Raw genomic sequence first — 25,000 nt, forward strand, 5'->3', positions numbered from 1 at the left:
AAGAAAAGAAAAAGAATGATGGCTCATACCTCCTTGATCTCCTTTCTACTTTTCTATTCTAACTTCACTTTAAAAATAGTTAATCCATCCTGTTTCTGACCATAATATATTATTCTTCAAGCTTGATTGTTTAAATACACCCACTATACCTATTTAATCTTATCAAGATTTCCACTTCAGTGACCTTTCTGACTTTTCCCAACCCACCAGCCCTCTTCTTTCTTCATTTTCTTTCTTATTCAGCTCAGAGATTGACTCATTTTTGCCCCTCTGCCTCTTTTTATTGCTCCCATCTACCCAAATCCTAAAACTGGCTATCAGCATCCTCCACGCCAGCACCTTAGCAGCTCAGTTCAACGGGAAAATTCCACACAATAGGGCAGATTTCTTTTTTTTTGGCCACGCCATGTGCCTTGTGGGAGCTTAGTTCCCCAACCAGGGATTGAGCCCAGGCTACAGCTGTGAGAACACAGAGTCCTAACCACTGGACCACCAGGGAATTCCAATAGGGCAGATTAAGCACTGTAAATATATCTCCAGTATCCCAAAGGGGCCCTTATAACCAAGGATAGCGAATCTACTCGATTCCCCTTGTCAACTCACTCTCACCACCTTGGGTGTAAGGGGGTAGAGGTGAGCGAATGTATTTATACTCTGGTAGAGGGAAAAGTCTAATCATTGTCAAATAACAAAAATAAAACAATTTAGTATGATGTCCTTTACTCAAAGGAAAACAAACCATGAACTGGGGGAATACAGTGCCTTCGAAGCAGTGGAGCCCTCATTTTTTTTTTTTTTTTTTTTTGCGGTACGCGAGCCTCTCACTGCTGTGGCCTCTCCCGTTGCGGAGCACAGGCTCCAGACGCGCAGGCTCAGCGGCCATGGCTCACGGGCCTAGCCGCTCCGCGGCATGTGGGATCTTCCCGGACCGGGGCACAAACCCATGTCCCCTGCATCGGCAGGCGGACTCTCACCCACTGCGCCACCCGGGAAGCCCTGGAGCCCTCTTTTTTTTTTTTTTTTTTTTTTTTCCTAGGGAGGTCTAGGCAAGAGTGAGTGTTAGAAGCAGCAGCTTGGAGACAGGGGATGTGAGATTGGCTGGGAGGTCAAGGGTTTCCTTGTAAGGCTGGAGGTCGTATTTTCTCGGGTAAGGTAAACTAAAGCTGAGTGGGAGGGTGGTGGCTGGTGTGTATTAGGTTTCTTGGACAGTGGGGCATTTCCTGTTTAAGTGTGGGCTGAAAACTGAAGTTTTGTGATGTGGACCATCCTCTATTTCTTGGGTCCCTAAATTAGGTCCTAGACCCATTCCACTGCTAGGGGAAGTTCTCCCCCGCCACACACACACACACACACATACACACCACCAAACAATGCTTGGTACACCAGCTGGGTGTCCTACAATTCAATTCAATTATGACACTATCTACCTGGAGACAGCATCAGATTCCACAGGTTAAGAGCTCAGTTCTCCAAGACTACTTCCCAACCCTGTCCTTCAGACACCAATTGCAAGCTCAAATGACCTGCGCTTTTGACTGACTACAAATTAGAGGTTCCAGAGATCCCCTCTAACCTAGGATGCTAATCTCAAGTCCAGGTTATCACTGATACTTCTCACTGACTGGCTATTATCAATCAGAAGCTTCTGGGAATTCCTTGGCGATCCAGTGGTTAGGGCTCCGCGCTTCCATTGCGGGGGGGGGGGGGGGGGGGGGGCGAGGTCATGGCGGGGCACGGGTTCGCTCCCTGGTCGGGGAACTAAGATCTCACAAGCTGCACGGTACAGCCAAAAAAAAAGGTTCCACAACCTGCTTCTCAGGTTCGATTAATTTGCTAGAGCAGCTCACAGAACTCAGAGAAACGTTTTACTTACTAGATTGCCGTTTTATTATATGAACCAGGAAAAAACAGATAAAGGAAATGCATAACGCAAGGTCTGGAGAAAGCGTATGGGGTGCCCATGCCCTCTCCCAGCGCCACCCTCTCCCCACATCTCCACCAACCTGGAAGCTTTCCAAACACTGTCTTGGATTTTTCTTACAGGACTTCATTACACAGGCGTGATTGACTAAATCTTTTGCCATTGGTCCCCCCTCCCCTCCTAGAAGGTGCAAGGGTGGAAGAGAAAGTTCCAACCCTACAAACACAGGGTTATCTCCCTTGGCAATCAGCCCTATCCTTAGGCAACATAAGGGCATTCCAAAAGTTGCCTGGTGAACATAGCAAAACACCGTTCTCTCTCTCATCACTTAGGAAATCCCAAGGGTTTTAGAAGCTCAGTCGTAGAAAACAGGACAAAGCCCTAATACATATTCCTTATTATAATTCACATCATAATTCCTAACATCCCAGTCCCGATATACAAATTATCCTTATCAGCATGCTGTAGAAACTACAAAGTATGTATTTGTCTATATAAAATTTTAAATTAAGAAAAAAAGTCATAACATTACCGCATAGAACTTGGATCTGCCGGCCTCCCTGCAAAGCCAATTTACTGACACGGGGACGTGGTGAGGGAAAGTACCGCATTTACTTCAGGGCACCTAGGAAGGAGAACAGGTAGCTCATCCTCAAAAGAACTGAACTCCCAGATGGCTTTCAGGGAATGGTTTTTAAAGGTGACATTTGGGGTGAGGGTTGCAGAGGGCATGACTTTTTTCTGATTGGTTGCTGGTGAGGTAACAGGGTGGTGTTTCAGAAACCTTAATCATCAACCTTCTGGTTCCAACCAGTCTGGGGTCTACATGTTTGTGGTTGGCATGTAGTCACCATCCTCCACCTGGGCTGGGGTGTTATTTTCTGCAGAGCAATTCAAAGATATGCAGCAGATTGTTATATATATCCCTTGAGAGGAACTCAGACTCTTTTATTGCTGCACTATTGCTTCTGGACTGCTTTTCCTGAGTTTCTGCATTCCCTCACCTCCCTAATTAGAAACTTAGATTCTGCACTTTGGAAGTCAGGGGAGGCCTAGGAGTCTGAAGCTTTTTTCCAACAAACAAGAAACCATGGGACACAGAGGGGCTTTTGTACCTAGGAGGGCCCCACAGAGTCCGGCTCTGTTTCAATAAAGTCAAAAGACTGGGAAAAATACATATGAGAGAAATGGACGTTTCCTCTAATGTACAAATCTCTCTCACAAATTAATAGAGGAGAGAAGACAAACCAATAGAAAAAAAGGGCAAAGGATTGAAGGGGAGCAAAATTTGCCACCCTAAAACATCTCTTTGGCATGTGCGTTATTTCAAGCTGAAAACAATCAAGGCCCAAAAGACTCAAGGAGAAAATTTGACCTTCCCCCTTAGCTGCCTAAAGAATTTAGATAAAGGGCCAGTTCCCAGAACAGAGCTGTCACCAGAGAGCTCTGCAAAGACTATGGGCTGAGTGTGGTGGGGAAACTCCGCAGGGCCTGGAGATCAGAGTCCACTCTGGGTCCCATTGTCTCTGCACAGCCCAGCAAACATCTGTTTCCCATTCACTTTTCCATTTCCTTGTGAATTGCGTTCCTCCCCTTTGAGGTCTCAAATCACTACCCACAGCCTCTTTTTTGTCTTTAGCTGAAGATGGTATTTAAGGTCAGGGCTTCAGCCATTTGGGTGAGTTACTCAGTTTTTCTGGGTCTTTCCCATGTATACATGTTATCAAACTTTTGTTTGATTTTCTCCTGTTATCTATATCATGTCACATCAATTCTTAGACCATCCAGGAGAACTAGAAGGGTAGAGGGAAATTTCTTCCTCCGCAACAGGAAAACATAATTCCGAGTCAATGAATACCCACACACAAAATGCCAAATACGACAAATTGAAGAATTAGAAATGAAAGTACCATTGTTCATCCATCAGATTGTCAAAGATTTAAGAGATTGATCATACCCATGTGACATTGTGATTTATAATAAGAAATATATATTTGGTCTTCACCCTGTTGGCTGCACAAAGCTCCCTTGGAATTTCCTAAATGTTGAGCACAGTAAGTGTCTTTTGTTATGTTTATGAGGTGACTTTTGGAATCCCCCTAGGTAACGTAAAGGTGAAGTCTGGCTGCCAGGAATATCAACATGCGATTAGAAGGCTGGAACTTTCAGTTCAGCCCCTGACCTTGGGGGAGAGGAGATGGAGAAAACGGAGTTCAATCACCGATGGCCAATCATGCCTATGTAATGATGCCTTCATAAAAACTCAAAAGGTGGGGTTTCTGAGAGCTTTCATATTGGTGAGCCAGAGAGTAACCATATCCCTGGAGAGTAGTGCACCCCAAACTCCACCGGGACAGAAGCTTCTTTGTTCAGGACCCTTCCAGGTCTTGCCATATGTATCTCTTCAACTGGCTGTTCATTTGTGTCCCTTTTTTGGGGGGGGGGGGCCGCGCCATAGGGCATGCAAGATCTTAGTTCCAGGACCAGGGGTGAAACCTGTGCCCCCTGCAGTGGAAACGAGGATTCTTAACCACTGGACCACCAGGAAGTCCCAGCATCTGTATCCTTTAATATCCTTCATAATAAGCCAGATATCTAGTAAGTCAACTGACTTCCTGAATACTGTGAGTTGCTCTAGCAAATTAATCAAACCCCAGGAGTGGGTCAAGGGAACCTCCAATTTATACCCAGTTGGTCAGAAACATAGGTAACAACCTGGACTTTCAACTGGCATCCAAGGTGGGGGCAGTCTCGCGGGACTGAGTCCTTAACCAGCGGGATCTGACACAAGATAGTAACAGAATTGAGAATCAAAAGAATTGCTTTATGTGTGGAAAACCCACACAGTTGGTGTCACAAATGAAGTAGCAAAGCAGGGTGAGAGTAAAGGAAAGACACAGAGGACTGTGTTTTTTCATTATCCAGTGTTGGCAAGGATGTAGGAAAACTGGAATTTCACTTTTTTTTCTTGGATACATTCTTCTGGATCTCTTTATCCTCTTTCTCCAAACTCATTACTTTCTGTTACCCTGGGATCTCCCTTCACTATCATCCTGGGAATTTTTTTTCTCTTCTCTTCTGTGTTGAATTACTTGTGTTCTGAATTCCAAGCACTCTCTTTTTATGGTTTAGTCCCTCATTCTGATGTAGTGAATCCTCCAGTGGCTTCCTGAGAAAGCATGGGAAATGATTTTTTTGGATACATTGCACGTTGAAAATGTCTTTACTCACAACTTCCTCTAGATAGCTTGGCCGACTGTAGAAGTCAGCTGAGAAACATTTTATCTTCAGAATTTTAAAAGTATGGGTCAAGCTTCTTCTAGATTTCAAGGCTGATCTTGAGAAGACTGACAATACTCTTCTTATCTTTTGCATGTAACACCCCCTGCCTCACCCCCAAGCTGTTAGGATTCTCTTTTTAAACATATGTTGAAATTCCACGAGGCTGATGTGCACCAGTGTGGGTCTTTTTTCATGTAGAAGGCTGGACACCTTCAGTCTATAAAATCACATTTTTTGGTTCTAAATTCTATGGAATTCAAACCAAGCAAATAAAGCAGAAAATCTACAAGGTACTGAAAAATCTAAAAGAGGTAAGTAGGGCCATTTGGAAGTTAGATTTTGAGAATGGAGTTAGATTTTTGATTGTGGCAGGTAATGAAACCGAGTGGGGCCCTGTGAGGCTCCCAGGCATGCAGCCTCTTTTTTGGCCCCCGATTTCTTGTAGGCAAGACTCCAGCCTCCACGACCTACGCTGAGCTCCAAAGGGTGGATTCAAACAGTTGCTAATCAAGGGAGAACGGGGCAAGAAACCACCTGAGGCGAGATTAAAGGGACCAGAGAAGCTCATCAAGATTAGGAGACCCGACCACCTGAAACCCTGCACACACCCTCATCTTGTCAGCAACCCAGCCTTGGGTAATATTGTTATAAAACTTCTCACTGAGCTTCCCTGGTGGCGCAATGGTTGAGAGTCCGCCTGCCGATGCAGGGGACATGGGTTCGTGCACCGGTCCGGGAAGATCCCACATGCCGCGGAGCGGCTGGGCCCGTGAACCATGGCCGCTGAGCCTGCGCGTCCAGAGCCCGTGCTCCACAACGGGAGAGGCCACAACAGTGAGAGGCCCACGTACCACACAAAAAAAACAAAAAAAAAACTCCAAAACACTTCTCACTACCCTCTCCAAGTTGGGACACATAGTCTTTCGAGGCAGGAGCCAACTGTGTCCCCCTTTGCCTGGTAGAGTATTGAATAATAAAGCTATCCTTTTCTACTTCACCCCAAACGCTCTCTCCAAGATTTAATTTGGCCCTGGTGTACAGAGAAGCTGAGTTTTCAGCATCAGTAACAAATTACTTTTTTTTTTTTTTTTACTGTAGGACAGTTGTAATACCAATTTTCCCATTACCTCAAGTGGTTATGTATCCCGTTGCATTCAGTGGGACTTTACTTTTCTGGATGCTGCAATTATCTTAAAGTTTCCCTCATCTGTTGATGGCAGAGGGATAACTGTCATAACTAGAGAGAGCATAATTAGAATATTTGTCTATTAAAGAAAGAAACTTTATTCCAGCCACTCTGATGGTTGGCTAATTTCCTGACTTCCACAAAGCATGGACAACGAGTAAGGATTTCTTTTTTTTTTGCAGTACACGGGCCTCTCACTGTTGTGGTCTCTCCCGCTGCGGAGCAAAGGCTCCGGACGCGCAGGCTCAGCGGCCATGGCTCATGGGCGCAGCCGCTCCACGGCATGTGGGATCTTCCCGGACTGGGGCATGAACCCACCTCCCCTGCATCGGCAGGTGGACTCTCAACCACTGTGCCACCAGGGAAGCCCGAGTAAGGATTTCTTGATTCAGCCTAGTCCAGCTTCACCTGATTTTTGAAAGTTTGCTTGGGCAGAACTTTCAAACCTATAATAGACCTGCCATCGGTCAAACATTTGCAGTTTTGTTAATGCTTTAAATCTGTATCACTTCTGCAGGAAGTGGGTTTCCTTCCTAGGTTTTTCAGTTTCCTTACAGATGTTCTCCATTTCTCAAAGTGTGTTTCATGGAACTCTATTTTTACATGAGTTTCAAATATGCATCTTTTAAAAGTAGCTTTAGTTCTTAAGAAGTTGGGAAATTCTGCACAGAATCTCTTAAAGTTTCCTAATATGTATTTAAAAAATAATTGCCCATAAAAAATCTTTAAGAGAGTCTAGTCACCACAGAATGCAATTTAGCAATTGCAGGTTTAGAAAGTACTTTTGGGGAATTCCCTGGTGGTCCAGTGGTTTGGACCCTGCACTTCCCCTGCAGGGGGCACGAACGCAATTCTTGGTTGGGGAATTAAAATCCCGCACGCCCTGTGCCAAAAATAAAAGCATTTATTTGATGAAACATCAAACAAACATTCACCATGTGCTTTATGTCAGTGAATAACACTGTGATTGCACTAATATTTCAGTTGCAAAATAGAAGGACACCTCCATCTTCTGCAACCTCCGTGTTCAATCAGTCACCCTTCTTGGGGACTTCCCTGGTGGCGCAGTGGTTAAGAATCCACCTGCCAATGCAGGGGACACAGGCTCGAGCCCTGGTCTGGGAAGATCCTACATGCCATGGAACAACTAAACCCGTGCGCCACAACTACTGAGCCTGCGCTCTAGAGCCCACATGCCATAACTACTGAAGCCCACGTGCTGCAACTACTGAAGCCCGGGCGCTTAGAGCCTGTACTCTGCGATATGAGAAGCCACCGCAATGAGAAGCCCATGCGCTGCAACGAAGCGTGGCTCCCGCTCGCTGCAACTAGAGAAAGCCCGCACGCACCAATGAAGACTCAATGCCCCCCAAAAAATAAAAATAATTTTAAAATTAAAGAAAAAACAAAAAGGCTTCCCTGATGGCGCAGTGATTAAGAATCCGCCTGCCAATGCAGCAGACACGGGTTTGAGCCCTGGTCCGGGAAGATCCCACATGCTGCGGAGCAACTAAGCTCGTGCGCCACAACTACTGAGCCTGAGCTCTAGAGCCCGCAAGCCACAACTACTGAACCCACGTGCCACAACTACTGAAGCCCGCACGCCTAGAGTCCATGCTCTGCAACAAGAGAAGCCACCGCAATGAGAAGGCTGTTCACCTCAACAAAGAGTAGCCCCCGCTCACAGCAACTAGAGAAAGCCCATGCGCAGCAACGAAGACCCAACACAGCCAAAAATAAATAATTAAAAAGAAAAAAGAATTCCAACCCAGACCATTTGCATCTGGAGTTTGCACTCTTTATCACTTCACCATAGTTTCTCTTTTGAGACCTTTTCACCTGGAAGGGCCATCCTTGTCCCTCTGATTTATCTAAAGATTACCTGTGGGTAACATGTGCCATGCTTTTGGCCACGCTGTCTATATTTGGGGGATTTCCTGCCGAGGACCAGCCTCAGCGGTACAGGATTGCCAGAGGGGAGGACGGCGTCGGCGAGGACAGAACTCAAGACACCTCTTCTTGGATGCAAGGATCTGACATTTTATTAGCAAAAAGCTGCAGCATTTATAATTCTACAGTTCCCTATTCTTATTTTCATATCATTTTTTAACCTTTCGCAACCTTTTATTCTTGAGCCAAAAATCTTGCACAAGCAATAACACATTAACCACTTTAACAAAAATACCCGCTTACATAAGCAGCTCACACAATGGTCTCATTAATGTTTTCCCCACACAGTCTCCTGCGGTTGAGCATATCCTGATCACAGCTTCTGTGGTCTCTTTGTACTTCGACAAAATCAGGCACAATCTCTTTGGTTTTTCACACCTCGGTGATGTTTTGGCTCACGTAAGCTGTTTTCTTTATAGGTCAGTACCAAGCAGTCCAAGTCCCGCCGGGTACTCCATGCTCTACCTTCACAGGCCTGCCGTTCCACTTCCAGATCGTATCTCTTCCTATTATTGGCCGTCTTGGAAAACACCGTACTGCAAGACCTAACCTATTCTTAAAATATCTGCAATAAATCAATTAAGCTTTATATCTATTTCTTTGCATAGCTTTATCTGCATCTTTAAAATTTACATATCCCATGATCATTTTAATTCTAGCTATTTCCCACATAACCCAATATAATTTCTTATATACCCAATCTACAAAAAATCTTCCCTATACCAAAACCAAATGTTTCCATACCCATCAGTAACTCCCCAAGGAGGCCATACATCATCTAAATGTTTCTTCAATGTAGCTTCCCTCCATACAGCTAACCCAGTAACATTTCTTTTAGCCCAATGTGCGGGTCAATATGTGGGAATAGCCGGCGTGGTTAAAGGGGGTTCTGTAGGGGGTTTCCATTTTGCTCTATACTGTGGTCTAGGTTTAAATCCTGCATTACAACATAATTTGTTGCACAGCAAAAATACCCCAAAGAGCATCATTTTACAACCAGGGAATTGCTTGGGGAAATCTTGAGGGGAATCACCTCTCGGGAAGCTTTGCTTTCCCATTTTGTACCTTCCAGTACTAGCTTTGCTCAGTACTGTCAGCCTTGGCTTTGCACAGACCTCTTGGTACATTCAGAGCCGGGTCCCGACAATTTCCCACCTCAAGTGTGGAAGGCAGGGACTTTCCTGGTGGCACAGTGGTTAAGACTCCCCACTCCCAGTGCAGGGGGTGTGGGGTTCAATCCCTCGATCCCTGGTCAGGGAACTAGATCCCACATGCATGCCACAACTAAGGAGGCGGCGAGCCGCAACTAAGGAGCCCACCTGCCGCAACTAAGGAGCCTGCTTGACACAACTAAGAGCCGGTGCAACCAAATAAATAAATAAATATTAAAGAACCACTCTGCTAAGTCACTCCCAAATTCCTGATGCAGAAACTGTGAGCTAATAAATGTGTCTTGAGTAAGCCACTAGGTTTTGGGGTGATTTGTTATACACCAATAGATAACTAATTCAATAGAGAGAAATAGAAGTTTCTGGCTTCAATCTTCCTTTTCCTTAAGCCATAATCATCCAGATTTTATAGATGTGTAAATTTTTTTTAATTAATTAATTAATTTATTTATTTTTGGCTGCTTTGGGTCTTTGTTGCCGCGCACAGGCTTGTCTCTGGTTGCTGCGAGCGGGGGCTATTCTTCGTTGCTGTGCGCGGACTTCTCACTGTGGTGGCTTCTCTCATTGCGGAGCACGGGCTCTAGGCGTGCAGGCTTCAGTAGTTGTGGCACACGGGCTCAGTAGTTGTGGCTCACAGGCTCTAGAGCACAGGCTCAGTAATTGTGGCGCACAGGCTTAGTTGCTCTGCAGCATGTGGGACCTTCCTGGACCAGGGCTCGAACCAGCGTCCCTTGCATTGGCAGGCGGATTCTTAACCACTGTACCACAGGGAAGCCCTAGATGTGTAAATTTAAGGCCCAGACAAGTTAATGTACTCATTCAAGTTTACACCGTTTAAATGACAGTGCTGTGAACATTTGGGGGTTTTCTGACATACAGACAGTGTTCTTTGTACTCTCTCATGTTACCTTTAATACCTACAAATAATTTATTTTTTGATAATTGACTGCTATAGATGACAGGTCCTCTATTAGCCACTAACCTAGGCATGTTGATATAAAGGTGGATGAGGCAAATTAAGTGGATTCAGTATGAAGCAGAACTGGGAGATGATGGAATAGTACAGGGATCACTTTGATGAGAGTTGTGGATGTGAGAAGGCTCAGAAGAACAGAAAGTAAAAGCATCAGATGTATTTTGGCAAGAGAGAAGTTTCAATATTGAGAAAATTTATATCTACCTCAGAGATTAGTCAAGGGTCAAACCAGATTTATCTTTCTTCTAGAAATATAGTGATCATAGGCATATAGTTATTTAATGTTATCTATTTATTTCAAATTTTAGGTCCTTCCTATATTGTCCCATAATTTTATCGTGTAGTTCTTACGTTGCTTATCATTCACATTTTTATGACTGAACTATACCACCTTCCCAAATCATAAATTTAATAGTCAAATTAGTAAAAACTTTTTTCGCGGGCCTCTCACTGTTGCGGCCTCTCCCGTTGCGGAGCACAGGCTCCGGACGCGCAGGCTCAGCGGCCATGGCTCACGGGCCCAGCCGCTCCGCGGCATGAGGGATTTTCCCGGACCGGGGCACGAACCCGTGTCCCCTGCATCGGCAGGCGGACTCTCAACCACTGCGCCACCAGGGAAGCCCAGTAAAAGCTTTTAAAGCAAGACTAAAATGACAAAAGGTAAGGGATTGGGGTGCCGAGCTTGGAGGAATATGTTCCACATGAGACAAAGCAACAGGTGTAGTATATGAAACTTGGCTCGCAGCCTCCTGAGAACTAAAACAAATGAGTCTTCACATAGCACAGGGAGATCAGCTAGATGCTGTGACCACCTAGAGGGGTGGGATAGGGAGGGTGGGGGGGGAGGGAGACGCAGGAGGGAGGAGATATGGGGACATATGTATATGTATAGCTGATTCACTTTGTTATACAGCAGAGACTAACACACCATTGTAAAGCAATTATACTCCAATAAAGATGTAAAAAAAAAAAAAATTAATGGTTTGTGGGACTTCCCTGGTGGTCCAGTGGTTAAGACTCCACGCTTCCAATGCAGGGGTTGTGGGTCAGGGAACAACCCCGGTTGGGGAACAAAGACTTCACATGCCACATGGCAAAAAAAAAAAAAAAAAGTAATGGTTTGCACTATCCTTCCTGTATAATAAAAGAAAATACATGTGAGAAACTGCATCCTGTCTTTGAAGGGTTTTTTCCCTAATATCCATTTTTTATAAGAACAGGTAAAGGGTAGCTTTCACAAAAGTTGTTTTTATTTCTTTTTTTGGCCTTGCAGCAAGGCCCCCAGCAGAAAAAAGCACAGAATCCGTAGGGTCCTAACCACTGGACCACCAGGGAATTCCCATCACTGCCGTTTTTTTTGTTTGTTTGTTTGTTTTTACTTTTTCTCCTACTTTTATTACAGTTTCAATTTCACAACAGCTTACCATTTCCCCATACATGCATGACTAGTATTCTTTAAATTCCAATGACAGTTACTATATCATGCCCAAATCACGGGTTAAGAACTGAACTATCATGTCAACATATTTTTAAACATTAAAAAGAGAACCCAGAAAGATCCCAAGTGTATAAATATTGGGGATTTAAAATTTTCAAAGTGAAATTCAATGGGAAGAGGGACGAGATAAAAAAGCCACTGGTATTACTTTATCACAAAGGATTCGGATCTTTCCCTGAATTTTCACAAACACACCATAATCTAGTAATAAAGCACCTCCCCATCCCCAGTTTTGCTTATTTCCCAAACTGAGTTTGGCTGATAGTTTCCCCTCTAATACGGTTATCACTTAAAAAACACAGACATTCAAACTAAAGATGCAGTGGATTACTGACTGTAACCTTAGCAAGCCTACATGGATTGCTTGCTACCAAATATGACAGTAATTTTACAGTGATCACAGAGTCATTAGGTTCTCCTTGTTACAATGACGACGAAAAGTAAAAACTCTTGCTGTTTCTAATTAATACTCATCACAAAGAAAAGATGTGCTTATAAGGCAGGAAGTAACACAAAATTGCTTTAGAATTCATTGCATTTTCACTTTGCTCAAGTTTTCAACTGCAAAACCTCAGTGAAAAACAATGTTGCAAACCCGGAAGAGTACATCTCACCATCTTAAGTGCACTCCAAAATCTCAAGCTTGCTTTAAAAGCCCACAATATGGGTATTTAAAGTCTTTTCCAAGACCTCTCCCAAATACCACACATCTCCAGATGAACCACGTAAGAAGCTTGAAAGCAGTGAAGGATGCTAACCTGCTGATGCAAGTTTCTGACACCAATCTTTCAAGCCACCAATAACCAGGTCTTCAGTTACCTTTTCAGTCTTCCCCATCTTGCAGCAAAGCAGTTTTGCTTTTTCCCCTGCACTTAGCAGAGTTTTAAGCATTTTAGAAAGTTTCCAAGCAACTGTTTTCTGTGCTTACAAGTGATAATTTAACTAGCATTAACAATTTACTATTAACTAGTAATTTCTTTGCGCATGAGCTCTATATAATTCCCCAGAGCTCTGTCTACTGATCTTTTCTCCAGAGAATTCCCTTCAACCCACATTCCCTACCACTCCCACCCTCTACAACCCACACCTAACCACAACCCTCCCCCCTTCTCCCTTTCTTCACGCCCACCCCTCCCACCCCTCCCAGCACCTGCGGCAGGCTTTTCCCTCCCCACCACCCCTCACCTCAGGGTCCTCCCATTTGAACACTAAGATTACTCTCAAATCTGATCAAGTAAAACTGAAGTTAAAAAACACAAAGAGCAAGATGAATCAAAGATCACTACCGGTATCCTGACCGCTCCCTTCTTAGTAGGAATGCCCAAACTAGACCTGCCATTTCTATCACAATTGGGGCGTGACCAACCCGTACCTCCAGCACAGTACAATGACCCCCTCAATTTGCCAGTTGGCTCATTTAAGTATTTGCCTAAGGCATTCAATCTTGAACACTTTCCTAACACACAGATTATATCATCACACTAAGAATTCCTCCGACCAATGCGCAGGAAGGCGGGCGGGTAGATGAGAGGGGCACGGGGATGCATCTGCGAGCTCCGTCTACAAGGCAGCGCTCTGTGTTGTGGCATCGCGTTAAAATGTTCTACAGCTGACGAGTCCTCTGGGAGCAAGGTGTGCGGCACAGAACTAGGACAACAGGAGGCTGAATTGAGAAGATGCGCATCTGAAAACCTCCACCCCGGAACAGGAAAGGCGCCTGCTGGCATTCACGTGCCCAGAGATCGCTGCTCCCGGATTACACACTCAAAGCAACGCATCTGCTGAAGGCCCCGGATGCATGTGCTTTGGACTTTTAAAGATTGCCCCCTCGTAAGCTCATCTGAAAACCTTACAGGGTGGTCTCCTGAATGAATACAGGGCTTCCTGAGCAAGGCCTGGAAACAGGACATTGGAGAACTCCTCCTCCTAAGCCTCTGGAAATTCGATCTGTAGACATCAATTTAGGCGGGCTCTCTCCTCCTCCAGGGTCTCCCCTCCTGCACGGCTACGACTCACACTGGCCAGGGGCTCCATTTCTCCTGGTGCCACCGGCTTGCCATAATGAACACTACAGTAAGAAACCACGGTCTATGAAGCATTTCTGTAGCTTTCAGCTGGTACCATCGCTGTGGGCCCACCCAAGGGTGCACCTTCCATCCCCACCCTCTCCACCGGCAAGCAAGACCAACCCGCCCACCCAGAGTCTCCGCTGGGGACGCCTCTCCTCCTTCGGGGTTACCGACAATACCGACTCCGGCAGGGACTCCAGCAACTTTCCCGGCTTACCAGATTACCAGAAGCAACGTTTTAAGTGAAGGGGTAACCTCGAGAGAGTTAAGAGGGAGGAGGAAGGGCAGAGTGAGGTCACAGAAGAGGTAAGCATGGAACCTAGAGGAAAAGTCCAAAGGGGTGCACTGCCACCGCCCTGGGCCAGAACTGTCAGCCCCGCGAAGCTAAGTTCAGTTTCCACAACACCAGGCCTCATCCCCAGGCGGGTTCACAACCCTCTGTACAGGAGCGGCGCCCTCCTAGAGGTCAGGCCCCCCTTCTCCAGCAGGCAGCTGCGACAGCCAGGCCTGGGGTGTTCTCCTCCCCCACGGGTTACTGTGGACACTTCCGACGCAGCTCTTCCCAGCACAGTTCCCCCAACATCTAGTCTCCCCTTCAACCTTCCTTCTCCTGGCACCCCCCACCCCCCCAGCCCCATCTAACTCTGCCATCTCCCCCACCTGTCCCCTGAGACCCTAAACTGGCCACCTCCTCCCCCAAAACTAAGCCCAGGGCCCCCGCCCTCCCTGCCGCTAACTCCTCCACAGCAGGTTTTAAATATGCATAGACAGTCTTCACACAGACATCTAATAAGGTGGCAGCCCCTACTTATGCCTCCCAGAGAAGACCGCCTTATCCCCACGCCACCCCAGGAAGGCAAGCCAGGCGAACGACTGAGCAGCCTGAGCCCATTCTGAAAAGCGGTCATGTTTTGGTTACCAGCATATCCTGAATGCCAAGGAAAGGAAACAAAAACCACAGCACACTGCCTTTTAGTTTCATTTCTGCCGTGGTACTGCCTATCTGACCCTGGCCACAAAGTTTCTGTTTCCTAGTTTCCTCCTTGTACAGACACGTCATGTGTTCAACCAAACCCCATTTCCTCTCCTTCCAGGGCACGTGGCTGGACTGTGTTTTGTTGCCTCCCTTAAAGCTGGGTGGGGTCACGGGTCTGATTTTGGCTTAGAGGAATCAGGTCAGAAGTGACGTTTGCCATTTCCAGTCCTTGATTCTAAAAAACACCCTTTCACACTGCTTTAATGCTTTCCTTCTCTGTGCGCCTCTGTCTCTCTCTCTCTCCTGTGGGCCAGCTGAGTGTAGAGAATTCAGCAGAGGACTTCAAGGCCATAGGAGATGGCGGAGTCACCAGACGGTAGAAAATGAGGTCCCTGAGTAACCACAGAGAGCAAAAACGTTCCACCCAAATGACATTAGCCTTGCAACGGGAGCGAGAAATAACCCTTTTCTGTATTTAGATGCTACTTTGTCCTTTGTTTCCCTTTAGCATCTTCTGAGAAATTGGCTCCATGGAATTATTTGTCCTGAAGTCACAGCAAATGTCCCTACAGGTCAAACCCAAAGATGGTCTCCAGTGATTCTCATCTCCTGGGATTCAAGTCCTTGTGTGGTTCCCCCCACTCAACATTGAATTGTAGCTCGCCAGTGTGACCCAAGAACACTGCAGAAGAAATAGTGTATGATTCCAAGACATGGCAAATTGTGCCCTGGTCTGTCTTAGGCCACTTGCTCTGTAGGAAGCCAGCCACAAAGTCATGAGGACTTTTAAGCATCCCTGTGCAGAGGCCTACATGATGAAAAACTGAGACTTCCCACCATCCACGGGTGCCCGCTCGCAGCCACGTGTGTATGCCACCTGGGAAGCACATTCTGTAGCCTCTGTCAAGGCTGGAGATGACTGCAATCCTGGCTGACAGCTTGGCAGCAACCTCCTGAGATATCCTGAGACACGAACACACTAAGGGACTCCTGAATTCCTGAGCCAGAGAAACTGTGACATAGTAAATATTTATTGTTGTTTTCAGCCTGCAAAGTAGCGGGGTAATTTGTGATACAGCAGTAGATAATGCTATCCGTGATACTGTTATTTGTGAAAATTTCTATATTCTTTTGTTTTAATCTCTTTTCCCCCCAGTATTATTGAATATAATTGAGACATAACATTGTGTAAGTCTTTTTTTAATTAATTAATTTATTTATTTGTTATTATTTTGGGCTGTGTTGGGTCTTCGCTGTGATGCATGGGCTTCTCATCGTCGTGGCTTCTCTTGTTGCAGAGCACGGGCTCTAGGTGCGCGGGCTTCAGTAGTTGTGACCCATGGGCTTAGTTGCTCCACAGCATGTGGAATCTTCCCGGACCAGGGATCAAAACTGTGTCCCCTGCATTGGCAGGTGGATTCTTAACCACTGTGCCACCAGGGAAGCCCCACTAAGTTAAGGTGTACAACGTAATGATTTGATATATGTATATATTGCAAAATGATTACTACAATAAGGTAAGTTAACACATTCATCACCGCACAGACTTACACCTCTTTGTGTATGGCAAGAACATTTAAGATCTACTCTTAGAAAATTTCAATTGCACAATACAGTATAAACTATAATCACCATGCTGTACCTTATATCCCCAGAATTTGTTCATCTTAAAACTGAAAGTTTGTCCAGGAATTCCCTGGCGGTCCAGTGGTTAGGACTCTGCGCTCTCACTGCCGAGTGCTGGGTTTAATCCTTAGTTGGAGAACTAAGATCCCACAAGCCGCATGGTGTAGTCAAAAAAACCCAAAAAACAACACTGAAAGTTTCTACCCTCTGACCACTTTCACTCCTGTCCCTGGCAACCACTAATTTTGTCTCTTTCCATGAGGTCAGATTTTTTTTTTTTTTTTGAGGTCAGATTTTTTTAAGAGTCCACATATTAGTGAGATCATATAGTATTTGTCTGTCTCTGACTTATTTCAAAGAGCAAAATGCCTTCAAGTTTCTTCTATGTTGTTGCAAAGGGCAGGATTTTCTTCCTTTTTATGGCTATATAATATTCCATTGTGTGTGTATATATGTATATATACCACATCTTCTTTATCCATTCATCTGTTGGTGGATACTTAGATTGTTTTCAGGTCTTGGCTATTGTAAATAATGCTACAATGAACACAGAAGTGCAGATATTTCTTTGAGAAAATGATTTCATTTCCTTCAGATACATAAGGATTGCTTTGGCTATTCAGGGTCTTCTGTTGCTCCATATGAAATTTAGGATTTTTCTTTCATTTCTGTAAAAAATACCATTGGAATCTTGATAGGGACTGCATTGAATTTATAGATGGCTTTGTATAGTAGGGACATTTTAACAATATTATTTCTTCCATCCACGACCATCGGATGTCTTTCCATTTATTTGTGTCTTCTTCAATCTCTCTTGTAGATTTCATTGTACAGATCTTTCACCTCCTCGGTCAAATTAATTCCGAAGTATTTTATCATTTTTCATTGCTACTATAAATGGGATTTTTTTTTAAAATTTCTTTTCCAGATAACATGTTGTTAGTGTCTAGAAATGCAAACGTAAAATTTCTCGATTCTAATGGTACTCTTTAGTGGTCCATCAGTTCCTGTTCATGAAACAGTATATACTCTATTCATCTCCAAGTCAAAGGAAGTTGTATCAACCCTGTATGTAAAAGGATATGGGGTGGAATCATTTGGTAATGGCAATTTCGAAGAATAGGTCTGAACAAGGTCAGCTGATTCTGATATCTTGAAATATTTAAACAGGGAGGGAGACCCTGAAATAAAAAAGAAGTTAGGGTGATATTTCACAAACATTTCAAAACATCATTTGAAAGACCACTGAACTACTTGCAAGAGAATACAAGTGGGACACATACATTCCTTCAGTAAGATGACACACACCAATAAGGGAAGGAAGAATTGTGCAATCTGGTGTGACAAGTATGTGCTGTAACAACAACAGTAATGATGATGATGAAATCTAACTCCTATGGAGTCCACATATATCTTAGACCAGTTTATCCGTTCCTTTCTCCCACTTATTTCCCACAAAGAGATTGTCTTGTTCTCACATTTTTAAAGATGTCAGGTAAATAACTAAATGTCAATATAAATGGCAAAGTGATGGTGAGAAGAGTATGTGTCAACGTAATCAGGAGAGAAGTCTGAAGACGGATGCCTCTTTTTGCATCAGAATCATTTTCCCTTATAGTAACTTACTAGAATTATGCAGTGGAGTTCCAGTGCATACAGCTTCATCAACAGAGGGGGGTATCTTGGCCAGTGAGCTTCTTTCCCAGGTGCGTAGTTGACAAAATACCTCCAGCAGTAATCATACTCTAAGGAAACACAAATCTTGGTTCAGTCAACACATACAACAGAAAATTAAAGAGAGCCCAATTTAAAAATAATAATAATTATAATAATAATTATTATTGTTATTAAATAATAATACTATGGGGCTTCCCTGGTGGCGCCATGGTTAAGAATCCTCCTGCCAATGCAGGAGACACGGGTTCAAGCCCTGGTCCAGGAAGATCCCACATGTCGTGGAGCAACTAAGCCCGTGCGCCACAACTACTGAGCCTGCGCTCTAGAGCTCGTGCTCTGCAACAAGAGAAGCCACCGCAATGAGAAGCCCACGCACCACAATGAAGAGTAGCCCCCGTTCGCCGCAGCTAGAGTAAGCCCGCACACAGCAACGAGGACCCACTACAGCCAAAAATAAATAAATAAATTTATTTTTTAAAAAATACAATAGATATAAAAATCTCTCTGGCCTATTTATTGCTGGAGAAGGCTAGACTCTTCCAGAATCCCTTAAAGGAACTCAGCAATTCATTTGAAGATGGCACAGAGGCCATAGCGACAGGAGTGGGGAAAGGAGTCATATCTTTGGTGCTTTCCTTGCTATGAATTTCAGACCTGGTCCTTTCTCCTGTTATTTTGGACTTTTAACTTCTGAGACTTCCGGTCTGGGGTAATCAGTCTCCTGGCCTAGAAACATATCACCACCACCACAGTCTCTAAGAAACACTTAAGATTCCTGGTTTATTGTTTTCACCTGTGGGTCCCATAATCTGGATAGTCACACCACTGTGAGTCAGGTCTCTGAGTCCTTGCCGGTTTCGCGGATCCATGTGCTGGAAAAGCCGTGCTACGTAAATAAGCAGGGTCACTCTAGGATGCTGCTTCAAAAATTCCCGAATAGCCTCGGAGCATTCCCAGCAGGGACTCCAGGACAAGAACCAGATGATGCAGCAACTGACGGATCGGTGAAAACGTCTTTCTGAAGTAATTTGTTCTATAAAATTGCGTTCAACGTGCTTGGTGGTGTTTTTGCCCGAGTGTCGCCAGATGCGCTGGCTCTTGCCCCACTTGATTTCATAGAGCAGACGGGTCTCTTTAGAGAGTTCTCGGGGGTCAAAGGAGACTTCAAATTCCCAGGGTTCAATTCTTCTCCTGAAATATAAAAAATCACTCGTGTTGTTATGTCATCATTTGAGGGACCCTAGAAATAATTTCATCTTCTCCTTCTGGATCAGGCAGATCTAAAACATGACATCTCATGGACTTCCCTGGTGGTCCAGTAGGTAAGACTCCGTGCTCCCAATGTAGAGGGCCGGGGTTCGATCCCTGGTCAGGGAACTAGATCCCGCATGCATGCCGAAACTAAGAGCCCACATGCCCCCACTAAAGATCCCGCGGGCCGCAACTAAGACCCTTCACGGCCTAAATAAATAAATATTTAAAACATGACATCTCAGGAAACTTTTTTTTTTCTATTCTGTATCTCAAAGTTATCTGGGGAGGTCCGTTTGGATTATTAAATTTTCTCTCACAAACATAGTGAAGAGATTTTTCCCACCTCATGTTATTTGGTTACCACTCTCTATACCATTGCTTGGTGGTCTTGAATTCAGGCATAAGTGTGTCCTTGTTCCTCTTTTAAACGTTTCTCATTATATTCTAATCTTATTTTATCTTTTTCTTTATTTATTTTTGGCCATGCTGTGCGGATTGCAGGATCTTATTTCCCCAACCAGGGATTGAACCCATGCTCTCGGCAGTGAAACTGCCCAGTCCAAACCCCTGGACCACCAGGGAATTCCCTCTAATCTCTCTATCTCACACTTAGAGGTGACCTGTCCCACTCATTAATCTTCACTATTCCTCAGGGGACTCTAGCTAGAGTTTTTTCAGGTGTGGAAGTCTCAAATTGCCAAGAGGATTCTATTCCCAACTCTGAGAAGAGACTAATTTAACCTCAGGCTTCATCCACATTCAATTCTGCACACTATTTCCTCAAAAGAAATAAATTCAAATTTCTCTCAAGGGCATCTTTGGATAACCACCCTCATTGTGGGTCAAAGCCGTGACTCAGAATTATTCTGAGGACTCTTCCTTGCAATATGGTTGAGTCATAAGTTTATTACATCATCATATTTTCCACTCATTCCTAAAGAATCACTTCATTTATTATGTAAATCAATCCTTCCACCCACCCATCACGAGATAATATGCTCCCTGACAAAAGTCTCCCTGTTATAAAAATAGGTCTAGGTGCCAGGGAGGCAAGACCCAGCCTCCCCAGATGCCTTTACTTGTTTTTGTTTTTTTTTGAAAACTGTGCAAAATGTTCATTTATTATGTCCATCATTCTACAAACATTTATTGAGAATCTAGTATGTGCTCTGCTATGTGTTCTAAAACCTGGGGATACAGCCATGAACAAAATAAAACCAATCTCTGCTCTCCTGGAACTTCAAAAAAAGAAAAAAAATAGGTGTAGGGAATTCCCTGGTGGTCCAGTAGTTAGGACTCCACGCTTCCACTACTAGGGAGCTGGGTTCAATCTCTGGTCGGGGGACTTAGATCCCCACAAGCCAGGTGATGTGGCCAAAAAAAAAAAAAGTCTAGAAAATGGGCATAGAGTATGGAATAAGAGGATGAAATCAAAGTGACAAATGAGTTCCCTGGACTTTTCACTAATGACTATGAAAACCTGTGATTTAAAGAGAGAAGAACAATAGTAAGACGATAACAGAACAAAGCTGGAAGGTAATTTTTTTCAACAGAAACCAAAAGCCATAGGAGCAAAGATACAGAAAGCAATAATAATCATAGAGGATAGAGAGAGAAAAAGCAAAAGAAAAAATGGGAGCATGGAATAAGTAAGGAACAATAAGGAAAGCTATAGTCCTCCATCTCTTAAATATCCATCTATTCTTGGTTGAATTAAATGTGCACTATGATAGTATAATTCTTACCTCAAGGTAGCATCTCCAGCTGAAGGACCTGTTGACCAACAGATGATCATGTCAGATAACACCCATATACAAATTGAATTACTAAGAAAAAACGCTCTATTCTTCAAACCCACAAACCATATCAGAAAATGCAGTTAGGGCTTCCCTGGTGGCGCAGTGGTTGAGAGTCCGCCTGCCAATGCAGGGGACACGGGTTCGTGCCCCGGTCTGGGAAGATCCCACGTGCCGCGGAGCGGCTGGGCCCGTGAGCCATGGCCGCTGGGCCTGCGCGTCCGGAGCCTGTGCTCCGCAACGGGAGAGGCCACAGCAGTGAGGGGCCCGCGTACCGAGAAAAAAAAAAAAAAAAGATGATATATAAGCCATCTTAATTCTAACCAAAGTCCTTGAGTCACATTTTGGTGAATTGCTCTGTGTAATTTTGTCTTTTTTTTTTGCTAATCTGTCTTTTGTCGGTTTAATTTTTTTTTTTTTGTCGGTTTAATTTGCAGTGCCCCCTCCCAGAACAAAATCTAAGAGGGTAGAGGAAAAGATTTTCTTCCTAAACAATGTGTGCGCATGTGTGCGCGCGTGTGTGTGCGCGCGTGTGTGTGCGCGCGTGTGTGTGCGCGCGTGCGTGTGTGTGTGCGTGTGTGCGTGCGTGCGTGTGTATGCGCGTGTGTGTGCGTGTGTGTCTGTGCATTTGTACTAAATGGAGAGACACTGTGTATGGCACACTTTCCTGTAGGTGGAAAATGGTTCTAGCTCGTGTGTGAGACCGAAAAGATAAATCAGCAAGATATATAGGAAAGAGGACAGAGTCGGTAAATACTATTCTAAGTGTAACATGAAGAATAAACTTCTCATCCTTAGAAGAATATGCAGGGAATCTGACATGAGATGGAGGAGAAAGCGGATGGCTAACACCTTGGAATGGGCACTTCTCAGACCTTACTTCAGATTGGGGCCTTTGGGACTTCCCTGGCGGTCCAGTGGTTAAGACTTTGCCTTCCAATGCAGGGGGTGAGAGTTCTATCCCTGGTCAGGGAGCTAAGATCCCACATGCCTTGCGGCCAAAAAAAAACAAAACATAAAACAGAAGCAATATTGTAACAAATTCAATAAAGACTTTAGAAATGGTCCCCATCAAGGTACTTCCCTGGTGGCGCAGTGGTCAAGAATCCACCTGCCAAGGCAGGGGACACGGGTTCGAGCCCTGGTCCAGGAAGATCCCACATGCCGCGGAGCAACTAAGCCCGTGCGCCACAACTACTGAAGCCCGCGCGCCTAGAGCCCGTGAGCCACAACTACTGAGCCCGCGTGCCACAACTACTGAAGCCTGCGTACCTAGAGCCCGTGCTGCGCAACAAGAGAAGCCACTGCAATGAGAAGCCCGCACACCGCAACGAAGAGTAGCCCCTGCTCGCAGCAACTAGAGAAAGCCTGCGCACAGCAACAAAAACCCAACGCAGTCAAAAATAAATAAGTAAATAAACAAAACAAAACAAAACAAAAAACCAAATTGGGGCCTTTGAACCAGCTGGTCTACTCAGCGAGGGCCTTGTAGAAACAGAGGCCATACCTCTATGAGGAGGTGAACCAGCAGTGAGAACTTCAGAAAGAGAGATTGAGATACATTCCCAGCATCTACACATGTGGTGCCAGGCAAGAACACTAGGTACATGACTAGGGGTGGTTTGAGGGATAAAACATACCACCTTCAAGGGAAATTACCCAGATATTTCAATTAAATAAAGACTTTACACTTTTTCCCAAAATACCAGTCACAAGAGAATTTTAATAGAGGGAAAATATAATGGAGAAAAAATATTGTTTCTTGAAACCTAAGACTGACACCTGCATTTTGTCTTATCACATGATGCCCACACTCTTGCAATAGTCTTTTCACTGGCCTCCTTTCTTCCTGTCTTTTCTGCTTTCAGTCAAGGAGGCATCAGAATGAGAAGCCTGTGCACTGTAACGAAGACCCAATGCAGCCAAAAATAAATAAATTTATTAAAAACAAACAAACAAATTTGCTTTCTAATCTCACTGCAGATTGTTTCCAAAAACTCTTCTCTATCTTAACCAACTTATTCTTTATATTCCACACACAATCTTTGTAAATTCTCTTAAACTCTCAGTGTCAAATCAACCTGGAATCTCCTCCTCTTTGTCAATTCAAATTCTGCCCTTTCAGGATCCAGTTCAAATCCCACCTCATCTGAAAATCATCACCTTCCACAACCTGAGTGTTTTTCCTCTCCCACGAATTTTTCTAACATTAAGTAACGGAACCTTAAATTATCCATTAACTTGCCCTTGTGCTATCACTTCTGCTGTTATTTTAAACTTTTATTTAACAGTTGTATTTCTTTTACTTCATTTTTTATTATGGTGAAACAAGCATTGCTTTAGTGCCATCTGATCAAAATCATTTTTGGATGTGAACAGCTGGTATTAATAATAATGACAACAACAATAATAATAAATCCTGTTTAAGAATATTAACAAATAGGAAAGTTGGAAAATGTCCAAGGATACAAACAGAAGCAGGACACATATACACACACACACACGCAAGCACACACACAGAGTTTTCGCATTTTTCAAGAACATGTAGCTTTCAGGCCCCCGTCCATTTTACCTCTGTCAGAAGCCATGCTGCTCTGTCACTGGACTTTTTCCCCTGGAGCTATATATTGTGCCGCCAGCAACCTGCCTCACACTGTTTCTGCGGGTGTGACCACTGCCACCTGTTTGGGCAGAGGATGACTCATTCCTGTGTCTCAGGCCGATACTGGGTATCTAGACTGCACAGACAGGTAGCCCGTGAAGAGGGAAGTTGCTGGAGGTTGACGAAAGCCTACGACGCAGATAGTTAATTCTGTAGCATAATTCATTGAGAACATCCAAATTTCAAAGTTCTTGCGTGATAACTCAGAATGTAGGAACATTTCCCTTAAAAGTTAAAGCAAGACTGACGCATCATTCTTTACTGGAAAAAAAAGAGGAAGAAGAAAGGGAAGAGAGAACTGGCCTGTTTCCGTGACGTGAATGTTTTCATTGTTGCCTGGTGAAGACAGTGAGGCCTCGCCCTTTAGCTGTTATTTATTTCTAACTTCCCCTTATTTTGCTCTTCACCCTAGATTCTGTTGGAAAGGGGAGGGGCGCTATTAGAAGCGAAACCAAAAGGACTTTGGTCTCTGAGTCACGTAATTAGAGTACAAGTTTCAGGTGATTTCTCTTGCTTCTTGAAGCTAAGGTTAACGTTAAGCCCAGTCCACTTCCGCTTTTTTTCTTCCTTGAGAAAATGAATACTATACTCCCTATTGCCATTGTCTCCTGTTGCCTGAACCCTGAGTCAATCTCCTCTGGGTTTGAGCACACACACTCCCAGAACTGAGGTCACTCTCAAGACCTAAGTCTCCCTCTAGGGTCTCAAATCTAGAGCCCCTGAACTTTGAGTCTGAAATTCAACGAACCCTACACCTGATCCCTAAATATAAGACTTTCCTTAATCATGAAATGAAGCTGGAGCCTGGACAAGATGAAGCAGTTGTTTGGAGTGGCAGGTGATACTTTTGAAGAAGGGACAGAAGTGCCTCATCATAAGTAAAGGTCCTTCAGGGACTTCCCTGGTGGCATAGTGGTTAAGAATCCGCCTACCAATTCAGGGGACATGGATTCGAGCC

General features: G+C 44.4%; 2 protein-coding genes across 3 annotated transcripts in view; both read right to left on the reverse strand.

Moving 5' to 3' along the window:
* RIMKLB (ribosomal modification protein rimK like family member B) overlaps positions 1–2,525 on the reverse strand; it is a 127,734-nt gene extending 125,209 nt beyond the window's left edge. Inside the window, exon 1 of the mRNA XM_033867046.2 lies at positions 2,454–2,525. The gene's annotated coding sequence lies outside the window, so the exon portion shown is untranslated. The remainder of the gene's footprint in view (positions 1–2,453) is intronic.
* Positions 2,523–24,309, reverse strand: APOBEC1 (apolipoprotein B mRNA editing enzyme catalytic subunit 1). 2 transcript variants are annotated; one of them, XM_073789068.1, is made up of 5 exons: positions 23,953–24,309; positions 21,330–21,357; positions 19,124–19,521; positions 18,280–18,398; positions 2,523–2,546 (listed from the first exon to the last, which is right to left on the reverse strand). In XM_073789068.1, the coding sequence occupies exons 1-5, from the start codon at positions 23,966–23,968 to the stop codon at positions 2,538–2,540; spliced, it is 570 nt and encodes a 189-aa protein (XP_073645169.1). In that variant the 5' UTR covers positions 23,969–24,309; the 3' UTR covers positions 2,523–2,537. The 2 variants fall into 2 exon arrangements, with proteins under 2 accessions (XP_073645169.1, XP_004313375.1); XM_004313327.4 differs by lacking the exon at positions 2,523–2,546 and adding an exon at positions 16,221–17,834 and having other exon boundaries at positions 23,953–24,307.
* Between the last annotated feature and the right edge of the window lie 691 nt (positions 24,310–25,000).

This window comes from Tursiops truncatus, chromosome 11 (genome assembly GCF_011762595.2).
Source record: "Tursiops truncatus isolate mTurTru1 chromosome 11, mTurTru1.mat.Y, whole genome shotgun sequence".
NCBI classification, from domain to species: domain Eukaryota; kingdom Metazoa; phylum Chordata; class Mammalia; order Artiodactyla; family Delphinidae; genus Tursiops; species Tursiops truncatus.

What these genes read in the sequence shown, in the direction of transcription:
- APOBEC1 (XM_004313327.4), bottom strand. An exon ending in CCAGATTATGGGACCCACAG is followed by an intron (nt 18,399 to 19,123) that starts GTGAAAACAATA and finishes GTGTTTCCTTAG; the next exon opens with AGTATGATTACTGCTGGAGG. An exon ending in AACTCCACTGCATAATTCTA is followed by an intron (nt 17,835 to 18,279) that starts GTAAGTTACTAT and finishes TTTTTATTTCAG; the next exon opens with GGTCTCCCTCCCTGTTTAAA.